Source organism: Corylus avellana, chromosome ca1 (assembly GCF_901000735.1).
Source record: "Corylus avellana chromosome ca1, CavTom2PMs-1.0".
Taxonomy (NCBI): domain Eukaryota; kingdom Viridiplantae; phylum Streptophyta; class Magnoliopsida; order Fagales; family Betulaceae; genus Corylus; species Corylus avellana.
The window spans coordinates 10162195-10179913 of record NC_081541.1 but is presented as its reverse complement, the minus strand read 5'-3'; the positions used below and the strand labels follow the sequence as shown (position 1 = coordinate 10179913).

Sequence of the window (17719 nt, the reverse complement as noted above, 5' to 3'; positions counted from 1 at the left end):
ATGAAACTAGCTGACTAGTATTCTGAACAGCCGCCGCCCATCCTGAATGTTACAAGCCAAGTTTTCATGTAACTCTAGAGTTTCACACTTTTTTGACTATTTCAAACATTAACAACTTACGTATCAAATTCAAAACCAATCAGTCTTCTCCATTTCAAGTGTTAAGAGGAAGAGGAATTGTTGTCCCCCGGCAGTATATATGTATATATATATATATAAAGTATTAATGCAACGATTACCGAATTAATTCAAATGGCAAAGCGACAATTCACAGTTTCTCTGTACAGTTACGTACAGTTAACCTGACAGCCTAACCTTTAACGTGATCCGCATAGGGAAGCGTGCCTTGCCCATCTCTCAAACACGCATTTCCTTCTATTTCATTTTCACGATTCACGAGAAACAAACTGAAAATTTGTCCCTACTCACCTCACTAAATAAGCGAGTTCACGGACCGAACCAGAGAAATTTTCGCCTGAGAAAAAAAAAAGCTATGGATTCCAGCGCAGCTCAGCGTCGTCTTAAAGCCATTCACGGCCACCTCGCCGCCAACGGCGAGTCTCACTCTCAGCTCCGGCCCAACCCCACCGCCGGCGAGTTCTTCCTCGGTACTCTCTCTCTCTCTCTCTCTCTCTCTCTGTGCGCGTGTGTTTGATCTGCGATGCTGAGCGGTTTGATTTGGAAGATTCGTTTATGTGAAGGTTGTTTCTTTTATGTGCAAAAAGAACTAGGGAATTTTGGGTGGACCCTTTTTCTTTAATAGATTGCAATGGACCAATGGTAGGTGTAGTATAAAGAGTGGATGTTGATGGGGTTTAATTCTACTATGGCTTTTTGAATGTTGATAAATATATTTTTTGAAGCGTCAAAAGCCACAAGAATCTCATTGTTGATTGGGTGAATGTTGGTTCTTAAAAAGGTTTTTTTTTTTTCCTGAGCTTTTAAGGAGGGGCATTAGTTCCTCGTTGTGATGTGGAAACTGGAAAGCAACTATTCCTTGTTCTGTCCCCCAACTGTGCATTTCTACCCACCACTATTCGTGGTGTCGGATAAAGATAGGCAAAAGCATTTGGTTCATTCCAGTTTGTTGATTTAGGAAACTGGTAGACCTTAAGTGGCGCTTCCGGCTTGGATAGGCAGGTTTTGCCGTAACCTTTCAACAGGAAAGTGAAGATGACAAAAATAGGAAACTTCATAACCTTGTCCTCATTAGGAATCTCACACTCTCACCTAAGAGAGTATATTGCAGGAGTCTCGAAGTGGCCATCCAGTTTACAATGATTTCCTAAATTTGACTTTTGTAATCATGTTTATGTTATGAGTAATGCTACATACTCAACTCCCATGCCACTAAGCTGATGTTGCAGTGCCCAATATCGGCCCTTGGATCAACGTTTATTAAAACGAAAAAAAGAAGAAGAAAAAAACCAGGGGCGGATGGACATTGCCATATCAAACCAGTTGAGATGAGAGTGGGATGAGAGCTGAATATTTAGAATTACTCTTTCTGTTATATACTTTGTATGAATAAATTATTAATATAGCTAATGCTGGCATAAAATCCTGAACAGAGCAGGGGTATAGTGTTGTGCTTCCAGAGAAATTGCAAACTGGGAAGTGGAATGTGTACAGGTTGGAATTTTCCACTTTCTTGGGCTTGCTTGCTCTAGATTGCCATTTTGCCCTATATTGCGCCATAACTATTTGCCAGTTCTTTTTCTTTATGGCAGATCAGCCCGTTCTCCTTTGAAGCTTGTGAGTAGATTCCCTGATCATCCTGGAATTGGTACACTGCATGATAATTTTGTGTGAGCATCGCCCAACGAGTTCTGGCTAAAATCCTTCTTAGGCTGTTCTATGTCATGGAAAATATTTTCATGATTGAAAACTTTCAAATAGCACTGTCTTATTTTTCATTTACATGTTAGCTGAACAGTTTCCTCTTTGTAAACATAGGCACTCAGTTGACACTTTCCGGGATTACAAATATCTGGGAACACGAATCCGGGTTGACGGGACGGTTGGAGAGTATGTTTCTTTTTTTTTTTTTTTTCTTTTTCTTTGGGTATGTAAGCTAAGCTCTTAATTTTACAAATATTGTTTCCCCATTCATTAACAAACATTTTTTACCCTTCAAGGTACAAATGGATGACTTATGGAGAAGCAGGTACTGCTCGATCTGCCATAGGTTCTGGCCTAATTTTTCATGGGATACTAAAGGTAAAATCTGAAAAATAAATTTATGTTTGAAGATGTTTATGATTTATTGAAGTTCACGTATTTTATAAAGATAGTCGAAGTCCTTGATCTTTTCTTCTTTTAATAAGTAATGTAATCTCATTAGAATAGTGTAGGAGGACGCAATCCTAGTACACATGAAGTATATAAGAGAAACCCCCTATTAAGGAAAAAAAGAAGCACAAAAAAACCAAAAACCCAGAAAAACTAGAAAAAGGCAAATTAATATGCGTTGCTATCCATGTGTAAAGGGATTTCAACAAAATATTTTTCAGCTCTACCACCAAAGCCTCTTGATCTTCAATGCTTCATGCATTTCCGCTCTGTCCAAATACATCACATTAAACACAAAGGAGCCAACCTCTAAACTTCCAAAACATTATGATTTCCCACTTGACTGCTCCAACACACCAGCCACTCTCTCACCCTTTTAGGCATAACTCAATCAATACCAAAGAGATGGAAAAGCGAACTCCATAATCTCTAGTTACTTCACTATGAAGAAGAAGATGATTAATGCACTCTTCTTGCACATACAACACCAATCTACAACTATGATGTTCCTCTTCCCCAGGTTATCCAGAGTCACTTTTTCCCCTAATGCCACCATCCATACAAAGAACGCCACTCTCGAATGAGTTTTAACTTTCTAAATACTCTTTTAAGGAAACAGGGACATTAGCAAAAACGGATAACACATGATAATATAACTCTTTTTGGAAGGGATCCAACATATCCTATCCTCATGTTCTTGGAGAATACAACAACTCAAAGAAAGGAGAAACCAAATCCATGCAATGGTCTGCTATTTCGGATCTGTATATGATTTGCCACCCATGCATCCTTATAACGTGCAATACTAAACAAGTTCAGATAAAAAATCTTTAACGACTGATTTCCACACCAAAAACCATGCCTAAACCTAGCTTTGGACCCATCTCCTACCTCATATCTAACAAATCTAGAGAAAACTTTCCACCCCCTCCTAATGTACTTCCACACTCCCACACCGAAGGGCCTCGCTACCTTAAAACATTAACCTCCCCTTACACAATCGTATTTAGTTTCCACTATGGATCTCCACAAAGCCTCTCTTTCCGGGGTGTAATGCCATAACCATTTTTCCAGAGGTGCTCAATTAAACTGAATCAGGTTTTTAACCCCCAAACCACTTTCACCCTATAAGGAACTTAAATTCTTGACCAATTTACTAGATGAAACTTAAAATCATCACCACTTCCACCCTATAAGAAATCCTCAAGAAGTTTTTCAAGCATATTTGCTGCGCCTACATGAATGGGGAAGAGAGACAAATAATAAGTAGGCAAGTTAGAAAGAGTTTTTTTATTTTTTTTTATTTTTGATTTACTCTTTTTATCAAAGTCAACCTACCTCCCTTAGACAAATAAAGCCTCTTCCAACCAGCCAACTGCAGTTCGATTTTTTTCAATAATGCCATTCCAAATAGAAGTAGCCTAATATGAAGCTCCCAATGGAAGACTCAAGTACTTCATCGGCAAAGATGCTACTCTATAACCAAGAATATGAGCCAAACATTCTACATCAGTCACATAGCCAACAAGAACCAGCTCTGATTAGCCAAATTAAGTAATGCAAATTCATTAAAAGCGTAGAGGGGCGCGGCCCTAATACACAAGAAGTGTCAGTTGTAACCCTAAAGTGTAGAGAAGAAGAGCAAAACTCCAAAAGCTTATAACAATTAGAAACATACAAACTATTCCATGCTATTCTCCAAGTATAAAGGTATTGTAACATCATTTTCTTCAACTCTAACATCCCTGTCTCACGATCTTCAAAGCTCTTTGCCTTCTGTTATCTCCAAATACACCACAATAAGAACAAATGAGTCAATCTCCACATTTTCAAAGCAATACGATGTCCAATTGTCCCTTGCAACTCACCCATAACTCGCTCACCCCATTAAGCATGACCATGCAACACTAAACAATTGGAAAAGCGCAATTCACAGTTTTGTTTCCACCTCACTATGAAGAAGAAGGTGATCAATAGACTCCGCACCTTTTTTTTTTTTTTTTTTTTTATAATTTATTTTATATGTACAACACTAATTCACCACAATAACATTTCTTTTTCGTAAATTATCCAAAGTTAAAATTTTTCCTAAAGCAGCTGTCCACACAAGGATGCAATTTTTTCTCAATTTGCCGCTACAAAAAATCAGATTATTATTCGCTAACAATAAATGAGATAGTTTAAGCTCTGCATTAATCCTAGACCCTATCGAAAATCCTAATTAGAAACCCCCATCTACTATAGCCAACATCATCTTATTCAGAGCTTCCATAACAATAACAAACAATAATGATGATAATGGATTGCCTGTCTCAAACCACAAGAGCTGCTAAAGAATCTAGAAGGAGAACCATTAACAAGAATGGAGAATCACACTAAATAAATGCAATGTTCTATCCAAGCTCTCAATTTCTCCCCAAATCCTCATATCTTCTACAAATATAACAAAAACTCCCAATTAACATAATCATAAGCCTTCTCCAAGCCCAATTTACACAACATTCTAGGTTTCCTAAATTTAATCCGACTATCCAAACATCCATTAACTATCAACACTGAATCCAAAATTTGTCTACCTTTAATGAACACATTTTGGAAACTTGAAGTACTCTTTCCCAAAATCGTTTTTAGCCTGCTGCTAGGACCTTAGAAATAATTTGTAAACACTACCTACCAAACTGATAGGACAGAAGTCTTAAATGTCCACAACACCAGCTTTCTTTGGGTTAAGAGACACAGAAGTTGCATTAATGCTCTTCTCAAACTTCCCTCTGCTCTGAAATTCCTTGAGAACTTCCATGATGTCCTCTTTCAAAACCTCCCAACATTTCTTAAAAAAAGCATAGAGAATCCGTCAAGGCCCAGGGCCTTGTCTCCATTTAGATCTTTTAGCACCTCCAACACTTCACTCTCCTCAAAATCTCTTTCTAACCAAATTTTCTCATCCGCATAAATGGAGAGAAACAAAAGGCCATCCAATTTTGGTTGCCAACTAAATTGTTCAGAATATAGCCACTTGTATAATTGCACAATATGTTCCTTAATTACTATAGAATCAAAAGTCAAAGCCCCATTAACAACTAAAGAATCTATAGAGTTATTTCCTCGATGTGAATTTTGCCACCCGGTTAAAGAATTTAGTGTTTTTATCCCCCTCTCCTCTCTCAACTAAAGGGTCCTTGACTTTTGCTTCCAACCCACCACTTCAAGAAGGAGAATCCTCTCCAATTCGCTAGAAATATCTTCCTTCCTTGACCTTTCATCCTCAATTAATGGTCTTCCCTTTGCAATAATATTTAGCTCGCAGGATACCATCCAAAAAATCCTTCTTTCTCTTGCTTGCATTACCAAAAATCTCCTCATTCCATTTCTTCAAATCCGATTTCAAAGCTTTCAGCTTGTGTGCCAATACAAAACTAGGAGATCCTTGAAAACTATAGGACATCCACCATGTTTTCACTTGCTCCACAAAGCCCTCTGACTTCAGCCACATATTTTAAAATTTAAAATACCTATTAGGGCCATACACACCCGCAAACGCCCAATCATAAATATTATTAACACTTCTAAACAAGCAAGCTACCACAAAATTCCCCACACAAACTTAATCTTCTCCACCACCCGTTTTTCCCACAAAATCCCTTCTGAAGCCCTCCTCAACCCCAAATATGATTGGTCTACATGTTGACAACCCCATTAACTCCTAATCATCTCCCTAGAAATATATTCCAATTTGGTCTCTTGTAAACAACAATATCCGCCTTCCAATCTCTAAGAAGACCTCTAATTCTCATTCTTTTATCCCTCTCACATTCCATGATACTATCTTAGGATTCATAAGGAACAATTAGAACTGGGACTGTCAATTTTCTATACGTTCTACAAACACGACATGAACCCAATGCGAAATTAGCGGTTTAGGGTTGAGGGGTTTGATTCGTTTAATTAAATGAGTCAGGTTAGGGTTGACCTATATAAACTTACACCCATGTCTTGACACTACTAAACCCACACGACACTAAAGTTGGCAATTTTTGACACGAGCCGTGAACTCGTCGCGAACCTGACACAAAATTAGAGGATTAAGGTTGAAAGATCTGACCCGTTTAATTAAATAGGTCGGGTTATGATTGACCTATATAGTTTTATACTCACACTTTGACACGGCCTGAATCCGACACATGAACACGAATGGCCACCCCTAATTAGAACCTCTTATAATCTGGACTACTAAGAGTGACCTCCCTTGTAGTCATAATATATTGAACAATCCAATCTTTTTAATTCACGGTTACCTCTATTTGCTGACTTAAAACTTAAAATTTGGACTACTATTTGAACTGTCCCGATGTGTACTTGCTTCGATTGCAGGAAACAGAGCCAACAATTGATCCTCAAAACCCTTACATGACATCCCCTCTACATGATAGAAATTTTTTACCCTTGTAACCACCTAGTCTAAAGACACCGAATAAGGCATTCCTTGTGCTTCACCGAATAAGGCATTCCTCAAAACCCTCACATGACACCCCCATTACTGTTGCTTTATTTTACAGGCATCTTGCATTGGGCTATACTTCATCAACAGACCGGAGTGGCTCATTGTTGATCATGCTTGCTCTGCATATTCGTATATATCAGTTCCTTTATACGACACTCTTGGTTTGTCTCCGGTCATTTAGTAGACTTACATAAACTTTTGTCTATCTGGGCCTAGCTTTCAGATGTTATTGTAGGTGGTTATTTTCTTTTCAGGTCCAGAAGCTGTCAAGTACATTACAAATCATGCTGCTGTACAAGTTATATTTTGTGTGCCTCAAACCTTGAATACTGTAAGTTTAATTTACATTGTACTTAAGCTGTGGCTTAGCATAAATATTGTCATATTAAGTTTGGGAGAGGATAACTTTATAGCATTAATACATCTGCAAACACATTATTTTTATAGTAGAAATTACTACACTAGGCCCCCCTTGTGACTTACCAAAGGAGTTTCAGTTGCTATGCACTGTAGGAGATCAGTTGAGAGTTTGTTTAAAATTTAGGCCTAAAAAATATGTAAAGTATGCAATGACCACTTTTAAGAAAAATGATGATGCATTTGTATGTTGTGGATAGGATTGACAATCAGCTTGTAGATTCTCATGCAAGATGTCAAGCAGAATTGTTGGAGGGTAGACATATAGATTCCATTATGTTGTCATTTTGCTTAATTTGGAGTGAAGGACCATGAATCTGTGTAAAAATTGAGATCCAAGAATAGTAATGGATAGTGGGAAAGCGTTTTTTATTTCTGCAGAAATAACCGAGAGAATGAAGAAAAATATTATTGGTTAATGAACAATGGAAAAATTCAGCTCAACCCAACTCAACAATGGAGTTGGCTTCTTCTATTCTTTTTGCCACTTGGCTTTATGTTAATTATGTATTTTCTCTTTGTGTCAACCCCATCCTTTATGGCCACTTCTCGTTTTAGCGTCTTCAACTTGAATCTAATCCCATATTTATGTATCATTGCCTTTTTAGCCTGACTCATTGGTTTTGTCAGAATTTGTCTATGGTGTGGGTGCCTTCATCCTTTTTTTTTATGAGCTGCCCTCATTTTTTCGTGCACAAAAGTCATGTAAAATATCAACATGTGCTGCATCATCATAGTTTTCACATTGAGTTCATCTCACCAATATTCAGTCAAAAATATCTCAACACGGGCCCACATGAGCTGGTCAAAGTTTACTATATGAGTCTGTTCAATCTGTAAAGAGAGAAAATGCAATCTTCAATTGGCTCATTGTATAGTCACCAATTTTCACTTTTACAAGATCCTAGCTTGCAAAGACAATCCCCCTTTCCCTTGGAAGTGTATTTGGCGGACCAAGGACCTCTTGAAAGTGGCTTTCTTTGCCTGGTCGGCAGCACTAGGAAAAATTCTTACCATGAACAATCTTAGTAAGAGACATCTCATCGTGCTCAACATGTGCTACTTGTGTAAACTGAACATGGAGTCCATTGATCATCTCCTCCTCCACTATGAGGTTGCCAGTGCCTTATGGAATGCCATCTTCAGCTGTTTCGAACTATCCTGGGTTATGCCTAATAGCGTGGTGGATTTGTTCGCCTGTTAGTGGTTGGGGGGTCGCTCTCGGAGTGCGATAGTGTAGAAGATGGTTCCTCTTTGCCTTTTGTGGAGCTTGTGGAGAGAAAGAAATGATAGGAACTTCAATGATCAATAGAGGACTTTAGAGGAGCTCAAGTCATTTTTCTTCTTTTCTCTCTTTACTTGGACAACTGCTTGTTTAGCTCCCTTAGTAATTAGTTTTTCTGATTTTCTTGTTCTCTTTTCTCTTTCTAGTTAGGCATCCTCTTGTATACTTCATGTGTACTAAGTTGCGCCCCTCTACGCTTTTTGATATATACAACATTACTTATCAAAAATAGTCACCAATCTTCTGCACTTAGTCCAGATTGATTTTCTCTCTCTCTCTCTCTCTCTCTCTCTCTTTTAAATGGGAAATATGTATTGTATAATCCTCCATCCAGAAATTTTTTGTTTCTCTCATGGAGATTTTCACGCAAGAGGAGAATTCTTTATGGAGAGATGATTGTTGAGAAGTATGGGATTTAGAGAGGAGATTGGTGTTCAGAGGAAGCTTGAAGGCCCTATGGGGTGAGTCTTTGGAGGAATATTTGAAATGGTTGGGAGTTTTTTGCCAATCTTGTTTCCTTCAAGGTGAGGACGGAACTTGCAATTGCTTTTGGCATGACTTGTGGTGCGGAAAAATGGCTCTAAAGTACTCATATCCAGAACTTTATTCAATAGCTCGTTACAAAAAGGCCTTAGTGTCAAACTACTTGGATCCCTCCAGCTCTTCTGGACATTGGAATTCGAGTTTCATTAGGGCAGTCCAGGATTGGGACTTGGAATCTCTCACTTCTTTTTCAATTTATTATACACCTCTAAAACCCATTCAAGGGAAGTGAATAGAATGTTGTGGACCTCAGCTAGCAATCACGGTTTCGACGTGAGGAGCTATTATAAAATGTTATAGACCAGAGAGCATTGTTCGTACACATTGAAAAGTATTTGGGAGGTTAAGGCCCCTCCACACATTGCCTTTTTCTTATGGACAACAACAATGGGTAGAATCCTCACGGTTGATAATCTTAGAAGGCAAGGTTTATCTCTTATTATTGGTGTTGCCTATGGAAAAAGAATGAGGCGACTATAAATCACCTTCTCATTCATTGCGGGTACACTAGTGATCTCTACCACTTGGTTCTCAATTTATTCGGGGTGTCATGGTCAATGCCTAGCACCATCCTAAAGCTGCTTCATTGTTGGAAGATCCCGGGGTGGGAACATCCCAAAGAAGCAATTTGGAAAGTTATTCCTGTTTTCTTAATGTGGAGCATTTGGAGAGAAAGGAATCAGCGCCTCTTTGGAGACTGCGAGTCCAATGTGCTTTCTTTAAAACCCTTTTTTTTGAGTTGGGCTGTTGTATATGTTCCTAACTTTTCCTCGTCAAATTTGGAAGACTTGGTTACTTTTTTAGATTGTAGAAGCCTATAGGGTGATTGTCTCTCTTGTATACTCTTTGTATACGAGGGCTCTGCACTTTTCTTTCTATAAAATTATTATTCATAAAAGAAAAAAGAAGAAAAAGCCCTCCATCCATTCATGAGGTGAATTTGTCAAGATATGTATCCACGCAGGCCAGTCTTATAGGCCTCTACAAATTATATCAGCCACTTGTCCTTGTGCACTTTTGTTTTGGTAAAATATATGAGGTAACAAAAAGCTAGATGAAGGTGCCCTCATTTTGAGGTTTTCGATTTTGTATTACATTACATATATGCATATCATGTAAATAACAAAAATCATTTGATATAGTCTGCTTTGCTTGTTGAAAATTCTTCTATTACTTCTACCTGTCTTTTAGTTTATTTCATTCACATATGATTTATGATTCTCATTTTGCTTCTGCAATATTTCTATGTTTTCACTTGGAATTTGCAGTTGTTGAGCTTCTTGTTGGATATTCCAACAGTCCGTCTAATTGTGGTATGAGCATACACCTTGTGACCCCGATTCTGTAGTTTTTTTTTTTTTTTTTTGGTTTCTTGCTAGTTATTTCATCTGCTTTCCATAATACACAGGTTGTTGGCGGGATAGATGATCAAATTCCGAAGCTTCCATCATCAGCAGGAGTTGAGGTTGTAACATATTCAAAGCTGCTTAGTCAGGTAATCATGTGTTCTTCCCTATCAACAATTCTTAAAGGGTTTGGGCAGAACTCTTCAATGAACCACCAGAGGAATGCACAGATGGGGTTAAGTAGTTCATTTTTTTTTTCTTAACCTTCATTTTTCTGGTGGGGTTATTTATTGCGTGCTTTTGCTCCTTGTATATGTGCTTTCTTTGCAATATCAGAGTAGTAGCTAAGAATTTTTATTTTGTTATCGATCAATAAAGTCTTAGGTCATAATGCTGAAGTCATAAGATCATGCATCTCTGGTTTATAAGCCACTTTATCAAGAATGAGCTCCTATCCTTTCAATTATTAATCTTGGCTGATTCTTAAGATCATGCCTTTTGTTTCTGAGATTTGTTATTTTCTTTCTTATGCACACAAAAATGAACATACATAGACTTGCTCATGGATAGTCACTCACTCATGCAGCCATGTTCTCATGGCTATGTTTGAGTGAGCTAATGTGTTCACCACTTTGTCGTTAGACACAACAGAATTTACATCCTATATCCGGTAGCTAAGGCATTATCATATCAAACTTGTCATAAACAAGTTGCTCTTAGCTGCACATATTGTGACATGTTCATTAAAATTATTATGGAGGTCTGGTTGCATAACTAATGATCATATTTTAGCAGATTTGCTTGGCTTTGTTTTATTGCTAGATAATACAATTTTTCCTCATTATGTGAATGGTTTCATTTTAGGGCCGCAGTAACCTTCAGCCTTTCTGTCCTCCAAAACCTGATGATGTTGCAACCATTTGCTATACAAGTGGTACAACTGGGACACCAAAGGTATGTCTTAGTTTAGTGTGAATTTTTAGCTTTCTGATCTATTGAGTTTTTGTCGACATGGTTTGCTGATGGAGTGCTGTACCCCACCCGTTCCTTTCTCCCTTCCATGAAATCTTGTCAGGGAGCTGTTTTGACACATGGAAACATGATTGCGGATGTTGCTGGGTCCTCCATTGCTGTCAAATTCTACCCCTCAGATGTGTGAGTATTGGGTTATTTCCATCTCATGTAGTATACTTGAGTTATTGGTTAAATGAATCTTATGAGATTTTATAATAAACTATGTAATACTTGCTGAAAGTACCTTCTATTTTTTCCAGTTACATTTCATATCTTCCTTTGGCACACATATATGAACGATCTAACCAGGTCATGTCAGCATATTATGGAGTTGCTGTTGGATTCTACCAGGGGGTACGAAACTCATCCTTTTGTTTCCAATATATTTATCTGTAGGTCTTTATTTTAGAAGTTGTGACAGTTGTTCTTTTCTCCCTTGTTAACGCGACAAGATAGTTTGAATTTTTTTATTTTCCTGTCCCTAATCTTGCTAAAGGAGTTGAAATGTTCATAATCACTGTAATATATGCTGCTTTACATTGAATATGCAATGCAAAATTATTGGCTTTGAGCATACATGCATAGCTTTGTTCTCAGGGGCAGTGCATGATAATTTAGTGAATTGTTTCCTATGTGTAGTGTTGATAGGTGTCAATTTTGTCTGTAATTTTTTTTTTTGTCATCATTTTTTACTTGACAAAAACAATTTAATGTTAGCTACCATACTGACAGAGTTGCATCTTATTGCATAAACATAAATCATCTCCAAACTGAATTTAGTATCCAATCCATACTAGTAAACTGCAGGCAAACCTTTTGGTGATATCCATGGTAGATGTTAAACTGATTACGTTCGCCTTAACCCTTTTCTCTTCCTTTCTTTTTACTTTTGTATGCAGGATAATATGAAATTAATGGATGATATGGCTGCTCTAAGACCTACTATCTTCTGCAGCGTTCCTAGACTGTATAATAGAATATATGCCGGGTACAATCATTGCCTGTTGCTTCTGAAATTTCTTAATTAATATTCAATGAATACGTTCTTTTCACTCATCCAGTTGGATACTTTGATGTGCAGTATTATGAATGCTGTAAGGACATCTGGTGGGCTACGGGAGAGGCTATTTAATGCTGCCTACAATGCTAAGAAGCAAGCAATATTGAGTGGTAGCTTTTATCAATCTTGTAGCATAAGATTCATTCTTGTTTTCAGACTGTCTAGATTGTTTTTCTTTGTGTTTTAACCATATATGCATTGTGTTTGAGCATTCCTCCTGTCTCACGTGGCTCCTTCTATCCAACAATGTTCTCTGAAACAAGTTTTACATGCCACCATGTCACTCACATAATAGAATCTCTGCTAAGGTTGTCCACTAGAACATCAATTTTCACTTGGGAAACAAAATTTATTGTAACATATTATGTAGGATTTTTTTTCAAATAGACTAATGCATTCTACAGAATAAGCAAACTGTTGCATTGCATTTTACTTTCATGAGTTCCTTCATGTTAGCAACATAGGCTGACCCTGATCATTTGTTTATCTACCTTGTTTTTTTTCACACGCGACTGTAATTTTTACCCTTTTGGTGTCTACTGATGGTGACATATCTTGTCATTTCAGGAAAGAATCCATCGCCTATATGGGACAAATTGGTATTCAATAAAATAAGGGAAAAGCTTGGAGGACGTGTTCGTTTTATGGCATCAGGTGCCTCACCCTTGTCCCCTGATGTCATGGACTTTCTAAGAATGTAAGTCTTCTTTTTCTTTTTGAATTCCCACCCCCCCTCTTTCCGGTTTTCTGGCTCAATAATATGTTATACTTCACAGCTGCTTTGGTGGTCATGTAAGTGAAGGATATGGTATGACTGAAACTTCTTGTGTCATAAGTGGTATCGATGAGGGTGACTATCTATCTGGCCATGTCGGCTCTCCCAATCCAGCTTGTGGTGAGTTATTGATGTGAGTTTCTCATAATTTTACATTCTGATCGTCAGGTGTTACCTGTTTGATAAGCTGGCACAATAGTGCATAATCAAGGATGTCCTGAGTATACATAATTTTTAATGATTGCACATTTGTTTTTACTAATTGGTTTTGGCTTGAGGCTTGTGCAACCTTAAGCTTGCTAGTATTGTGGGTGTGGTCTTGGTTTGGTTCATAAGAGGTTCACTTGGTCAAGCCAGGCTGACTTTTTTAATTGCATTAAATCATACCAGATGGTGATAATCACAGTTATTTTGACACGAGTGGCTAATTATGTTTAACCAGTTCAATCACTGGTTTTCAAACATGTACGTCTGTGTTCTCCCTCTGTGTGTGTGTGGGAGTGTTTTGGTTGTATATTAGCCGTTTATATTCATGTTTCTTGGTATATGTTCCCATCCTTCTTTCCCATCAGTTATTTTATTGTTAGCGCATCAAAATGATCTGGTTAGCACAAGGCAGGGATATTAGAGTTCATCATAGTGAGTTAGAGATGTTGTTAGGATGTGGTATTGAACAGTCATTGAATATAATTATGCTGAAGATCAGGCTGCCCTGATTTGTAAAGTTATCGAACCGTTTTTATGTGTATCAGTTGAGAGGAAAGTAAAAAGTTGGGCCTCTTGATGCAAGATTTCCTTTTTATCGTTGGGTCATGTCTTGCTTTTATTTGGGCTAAAGATCCTTTCTCATCTTTCCTGTTTCAGAAATAAAGCTAGTGGATGTCCCAGAAATGAACTACACCTCTGATGATCAGCCCTATCCTCGTGGTGAAATCTGTGTCAGGGGTCCCATTGTTTTCCAAGGTTATTACAAAGATGAAGTGCAGACGTACGTAACTTTAGAATTTGCTGGTTCTCTTGAAAGTTATTACTTCCATCAAATACCAATGCATCTGATAAAGTAATCAAATTCTACAGGAAAGAAGTGATTGATGAAGATGGATGGCTTCATACTGGAGACATCGGATTGTGGTTGCCTTGTGGTCGTTTAAAAATTATTGATAGGTACTATCATACACTGAAATATTTTTCTCAACCCAAGTAAGGATTAGAGAAACTATCAATGTTTCTCATCTTCCTAGCTGTGATGGATTTAATGGGTTTTTTGACTCTGTGGTATGCTTGATATATATTGTTGGCCACTTTCTAAGAGCTTAAGCTTTTGCAACTGATGATTCACTAACATGGTAGAGCTTTGTTGTCTTTGGGGTCTTCGGTTCAAACAAGTTTGGATGACTTCCTTCTAGTATACATGTTTGTTCTATATGTGCAAGTTTAACATACTCTCAGCTTTGTTTTCACTCTTCAGTTTAAGCTTTTGGATGGATGGTTTACCAACATTATATTGGAAGTATTGTAATTTCAGCTTGCAAGAGGTCTTCTGATACATCAGTATCATTACCTTCAAATAGCTTGGTCTATGAGTCTGTGATAATGTGATATTATCCAATCTGAGTTTACTATTCATTGTCATTCATCAAAAAAGTATTGTCCGACATAAGTGCGATTCTTTGTCCTTATACGTGTGGCTGGTATAGTGTTTATAAACAGCCATTTAGTTGGTTATTCATTTCAATGGAAAATATTTTGTTCATCGAGGTACAACGTGCATGCTCTAGTTTGTCTTTTATGTTATTTCCTCAAAACATGCAATGGGATTTGCTGAAGCAATTGAAGTGTCTTCAGGCTGTATGCATAAGGTTTTAACCAGACAAGGTGGTTGTATTAATTTACTTCTACCTGCCTCTTATCTCTAGTTTGTCTATTGGTTATGATTACAACATATACTAATTATGGTCTTTAGAAGATGTGAATGGTTACTGAATTTTGCCAATCGAATTAGGAAGAAAAACATTTTCAAGTTGGCGCAGGGAGAATACATAGCTCCAGAGAAAATTGAGAATGTATATGCAAAGTGCAAGTTCATTTCCCAGTGCTTTGTATATGGTAAGAAAAATGGAATTTCACTCTTGACCTCTCTCTCATATTTGGCCTACTGACTGCTTATTTGTTGCTGCTGGTAGGTGACAGCCTGAATTCTTCTTTGGTCGCTGTTGTCTCGGTGGAGCCAGATGTTTTGAAAGCATGGGCTGCCTCTGAAGGCATTAAGGTTTTGATTCGGTGCTTTTAATCTGACAAAAAAGAAATGATAAGCCTACATACTTGTGAACTTAGTGAGTTTGGCCTGCTTGCAGGTTTCATTTAGAAACATGCAATTAGCCTTGTATGTTTCAACACTCCATGTGATATCTAAAATCTTCACATAGTCAATAAGGAACAACTTTCATGCAACTATAAATGGTGAAAAATTAAGTATCTATTTTTGCCTGCAATCTGCATGAATGAATTTGTTCTGTAATCTTCATAGGAATTAAGCCAATCCAATCTTGTGTGATAATAATATACAAGAATTAAGCCATATTTTAGGTAGAAATGTTTGCTGCTCTTAGAACTATGAGCAATGTCTTACTTGTGTCTCCCTGACTTTTATGTGAATGCAGTATGAAGATTTAGGGCAACTGTGCAATGATCCAAGAGCAAGGGCTGCTGTCTTAGCTGACATGGATGCTGTTGGGAGAGAAGCTCAGGCAAGTTGCCTCAACTTATGCTGCTCTGGCTTTCTGATTGCACCTTCTTTAGATTTCCGCGTTAAAATCTTCTTCTTAACTTTCCAAATTTCACTTGCAGCTGAGAGGTTTTGAATTTGCAAAAGCTGTGACTTTGGTGCCCGAACCGTTTGCGCAGGAGAATGGTTTACTTACTCCAACCCTTAAGGTAAGTGTTTAGTTTCAAGAACCTGGGGGCAATTGCATGGATTGATTAACATGGTTCTCTTGACTATTTTCCTGTATTCCTCCAGATCAAGAGACCCCTAGCGAAGGAGTACTTTGCGAAAGCAATATCTAACATGTATGCAGAGCTCTCTACTGTGGACCCCTCTCATAAAACATAGTGAGTGAAGCAGAGAGCTAGAAAATCAAGCCAAGCCAAGCTACACACCAGATTTTTGGTGATAACATGATGAAATAGTTGGACCCAATCATCATCTGCCAAAGCATCCTGCATCATAGTTCCTTCCTTCCCAAAATAAAATAAAAAATTAATTTATCCTGATGTGCTTTGGATCAGAGAATTATATGTATTTGTTTCCCAATAAGGAGCCATTATTTTCAGAGAGCTGGAGTTTCAACGTGCCGATGCACTGATTTAATAAAAATTATATTCTGGGTTCCTATTTCCTATTTAGGTTGGAGATTGAATCCCATTAAGCAACAGTTATAAATTGTCCATTCACATGAGTGAGAGTGGGAACTTACCTATTATTAAACCCATATTAATTGGAAGTTATTACAGATAGTTCTTCTGCACCTTTTTGTGATGTTACATTATTTAAGTTTTTTAAAAGATTAGACATACCAATTTTAAATTCTGATAATGAAATAAAGAGGATGGTATTCCAATTTAGATACCAATCATATATGCAAGTGTCAGGCATCAAACACGTTTTTAAGGTGTCAAATTTTGAAACTTTAACTAGTCTTCTTTAATGGACTGATGACAAAAAGAACACGTAGATCCCAATGCCTCAGAGCAAGATCAATGGCAACAGAGCGTCGAGGTTTGGTAGACAAGACCAACTTTGTTAGGTGCATAGTCCTCATCAGTGGTTCAAAAAGACTTCGGGTTGGTCCAAAGTCTCCTTGTGCAAGACAGAAGCTCCATTTCTTTTCTTTTATTCATCCTATTTTTTGTCGACAGTTTTTGTGTTTTTTTTTTTTTTAATGTTTCTGAGCAGAAAGAAGCTCCAATTAATCGACTAGAACAAAGGGCCTAACGCTTAGTGCCTTTGGCACTTTTAGGACTTAGTTAATTGTTGTTATAAATCCAGATTTATATGATCAATGACTTTATAATTTAGTTGTCATGGATATGAGATTTTTTATCATTTAAAAAAAGGATTTCCCATATAATTTTCTTTTTATTGATTAGTTATACATGGAATAATTTTATTTATTTATTTATTTTTAAACAAGGATAGGGAAAATTTCTCCGATCTAATTTATAAAATTGATTGATTACATGCATTTTCAATAGAGCATATGATTTAAAATTGCATGTGAGAATTACATGCTCTAAAGAGCACGTGTTATTTAAACATACTAAATTGAGCCAACTTTCTTTCAATTCAATTTGAAATAACTTTTGTCCTTGTACACATGCCTAATAAAATTTGTACTCCTGGCATTCATACCTTATTAGGAGAAAGAGAAATGACATGTTTTCCTCCAAACTGAGTTAAAGGAATTTCCTTTAACCTATTTTATAA

General features: G+C 37.3%; 1 protein-coding gene across 1 annotated transcript; it reads left to right on the top strand.

The window, feature by feature from the left end:
• Positions 1 to 310: 310 nt before the first annotated feature.
• LOC132162958 (long chain acyl-CoA synthetase 6, peroxisomal) lies at positions 311 to 16667 on the top strand. The gene is made up of 23 exons (XM_059573168.1): positions 311 to 608; positions 1572 to 1632; positions 1731 to 1808; positions 1957 to 2028; positions 2139 to 2220; positions 6849 to 6954; positions 7048 to 7124; positions 10307 to 10351; positions 10447 to 10533; positions 11249 to 11338; positions 11460 to 11539; positions 11659 to 11752; positions 12298 to 12386; positions 12480 to 12568; positions 13026 to 13155; positions 13235 to 13353; positions 14098 to 14221; positions 14311 to 14397; positions 15236 to 15339; positions 15417 to 15502; positions 15894 to 15980; positions 16081 to 16167; positions 16253 to 16667. The coding sequence occupies exons 1-23, from the start codon at positions 494 to 496 to the stop codon at positions 16343 to 16345; spliced, it is 2082 nt and encodes a 693-aa protein (XP_059429151.1). The 5' UTR covers positions 311 to 493; the 3' UTR covers positions 16346 to 16667.
• The last annotated feature ends 1052 nt before the right edge of the window (positions 16668 to 17719 follow it).

Excerpts from the sequence above, each read along its gene's own strand:
- LOC132162958 (XM_059573168.1), top strand. The coding sequence starts at position 494 with ATGGATTCCAGCGCAGCTCAGCGTCGTCTTAAAGCCATTCACGGCCAC. Across the intron at positions 7,125-10,306 it reads TGCCTCAAACCTTGAATACT|TTGTTGAGCTTCTTGTTGGA; the intron begins GTAAGTTTAATT and ends TGGAATTTGCAG. Across the intron at positions 16,168-16,252 it reads TACTTACTCCAACCCTTAAG|ATCAAGAGACCCCTAGCGAA; the intron begins GTAAGTGTTTAG and ends GTATTCCTCCAG.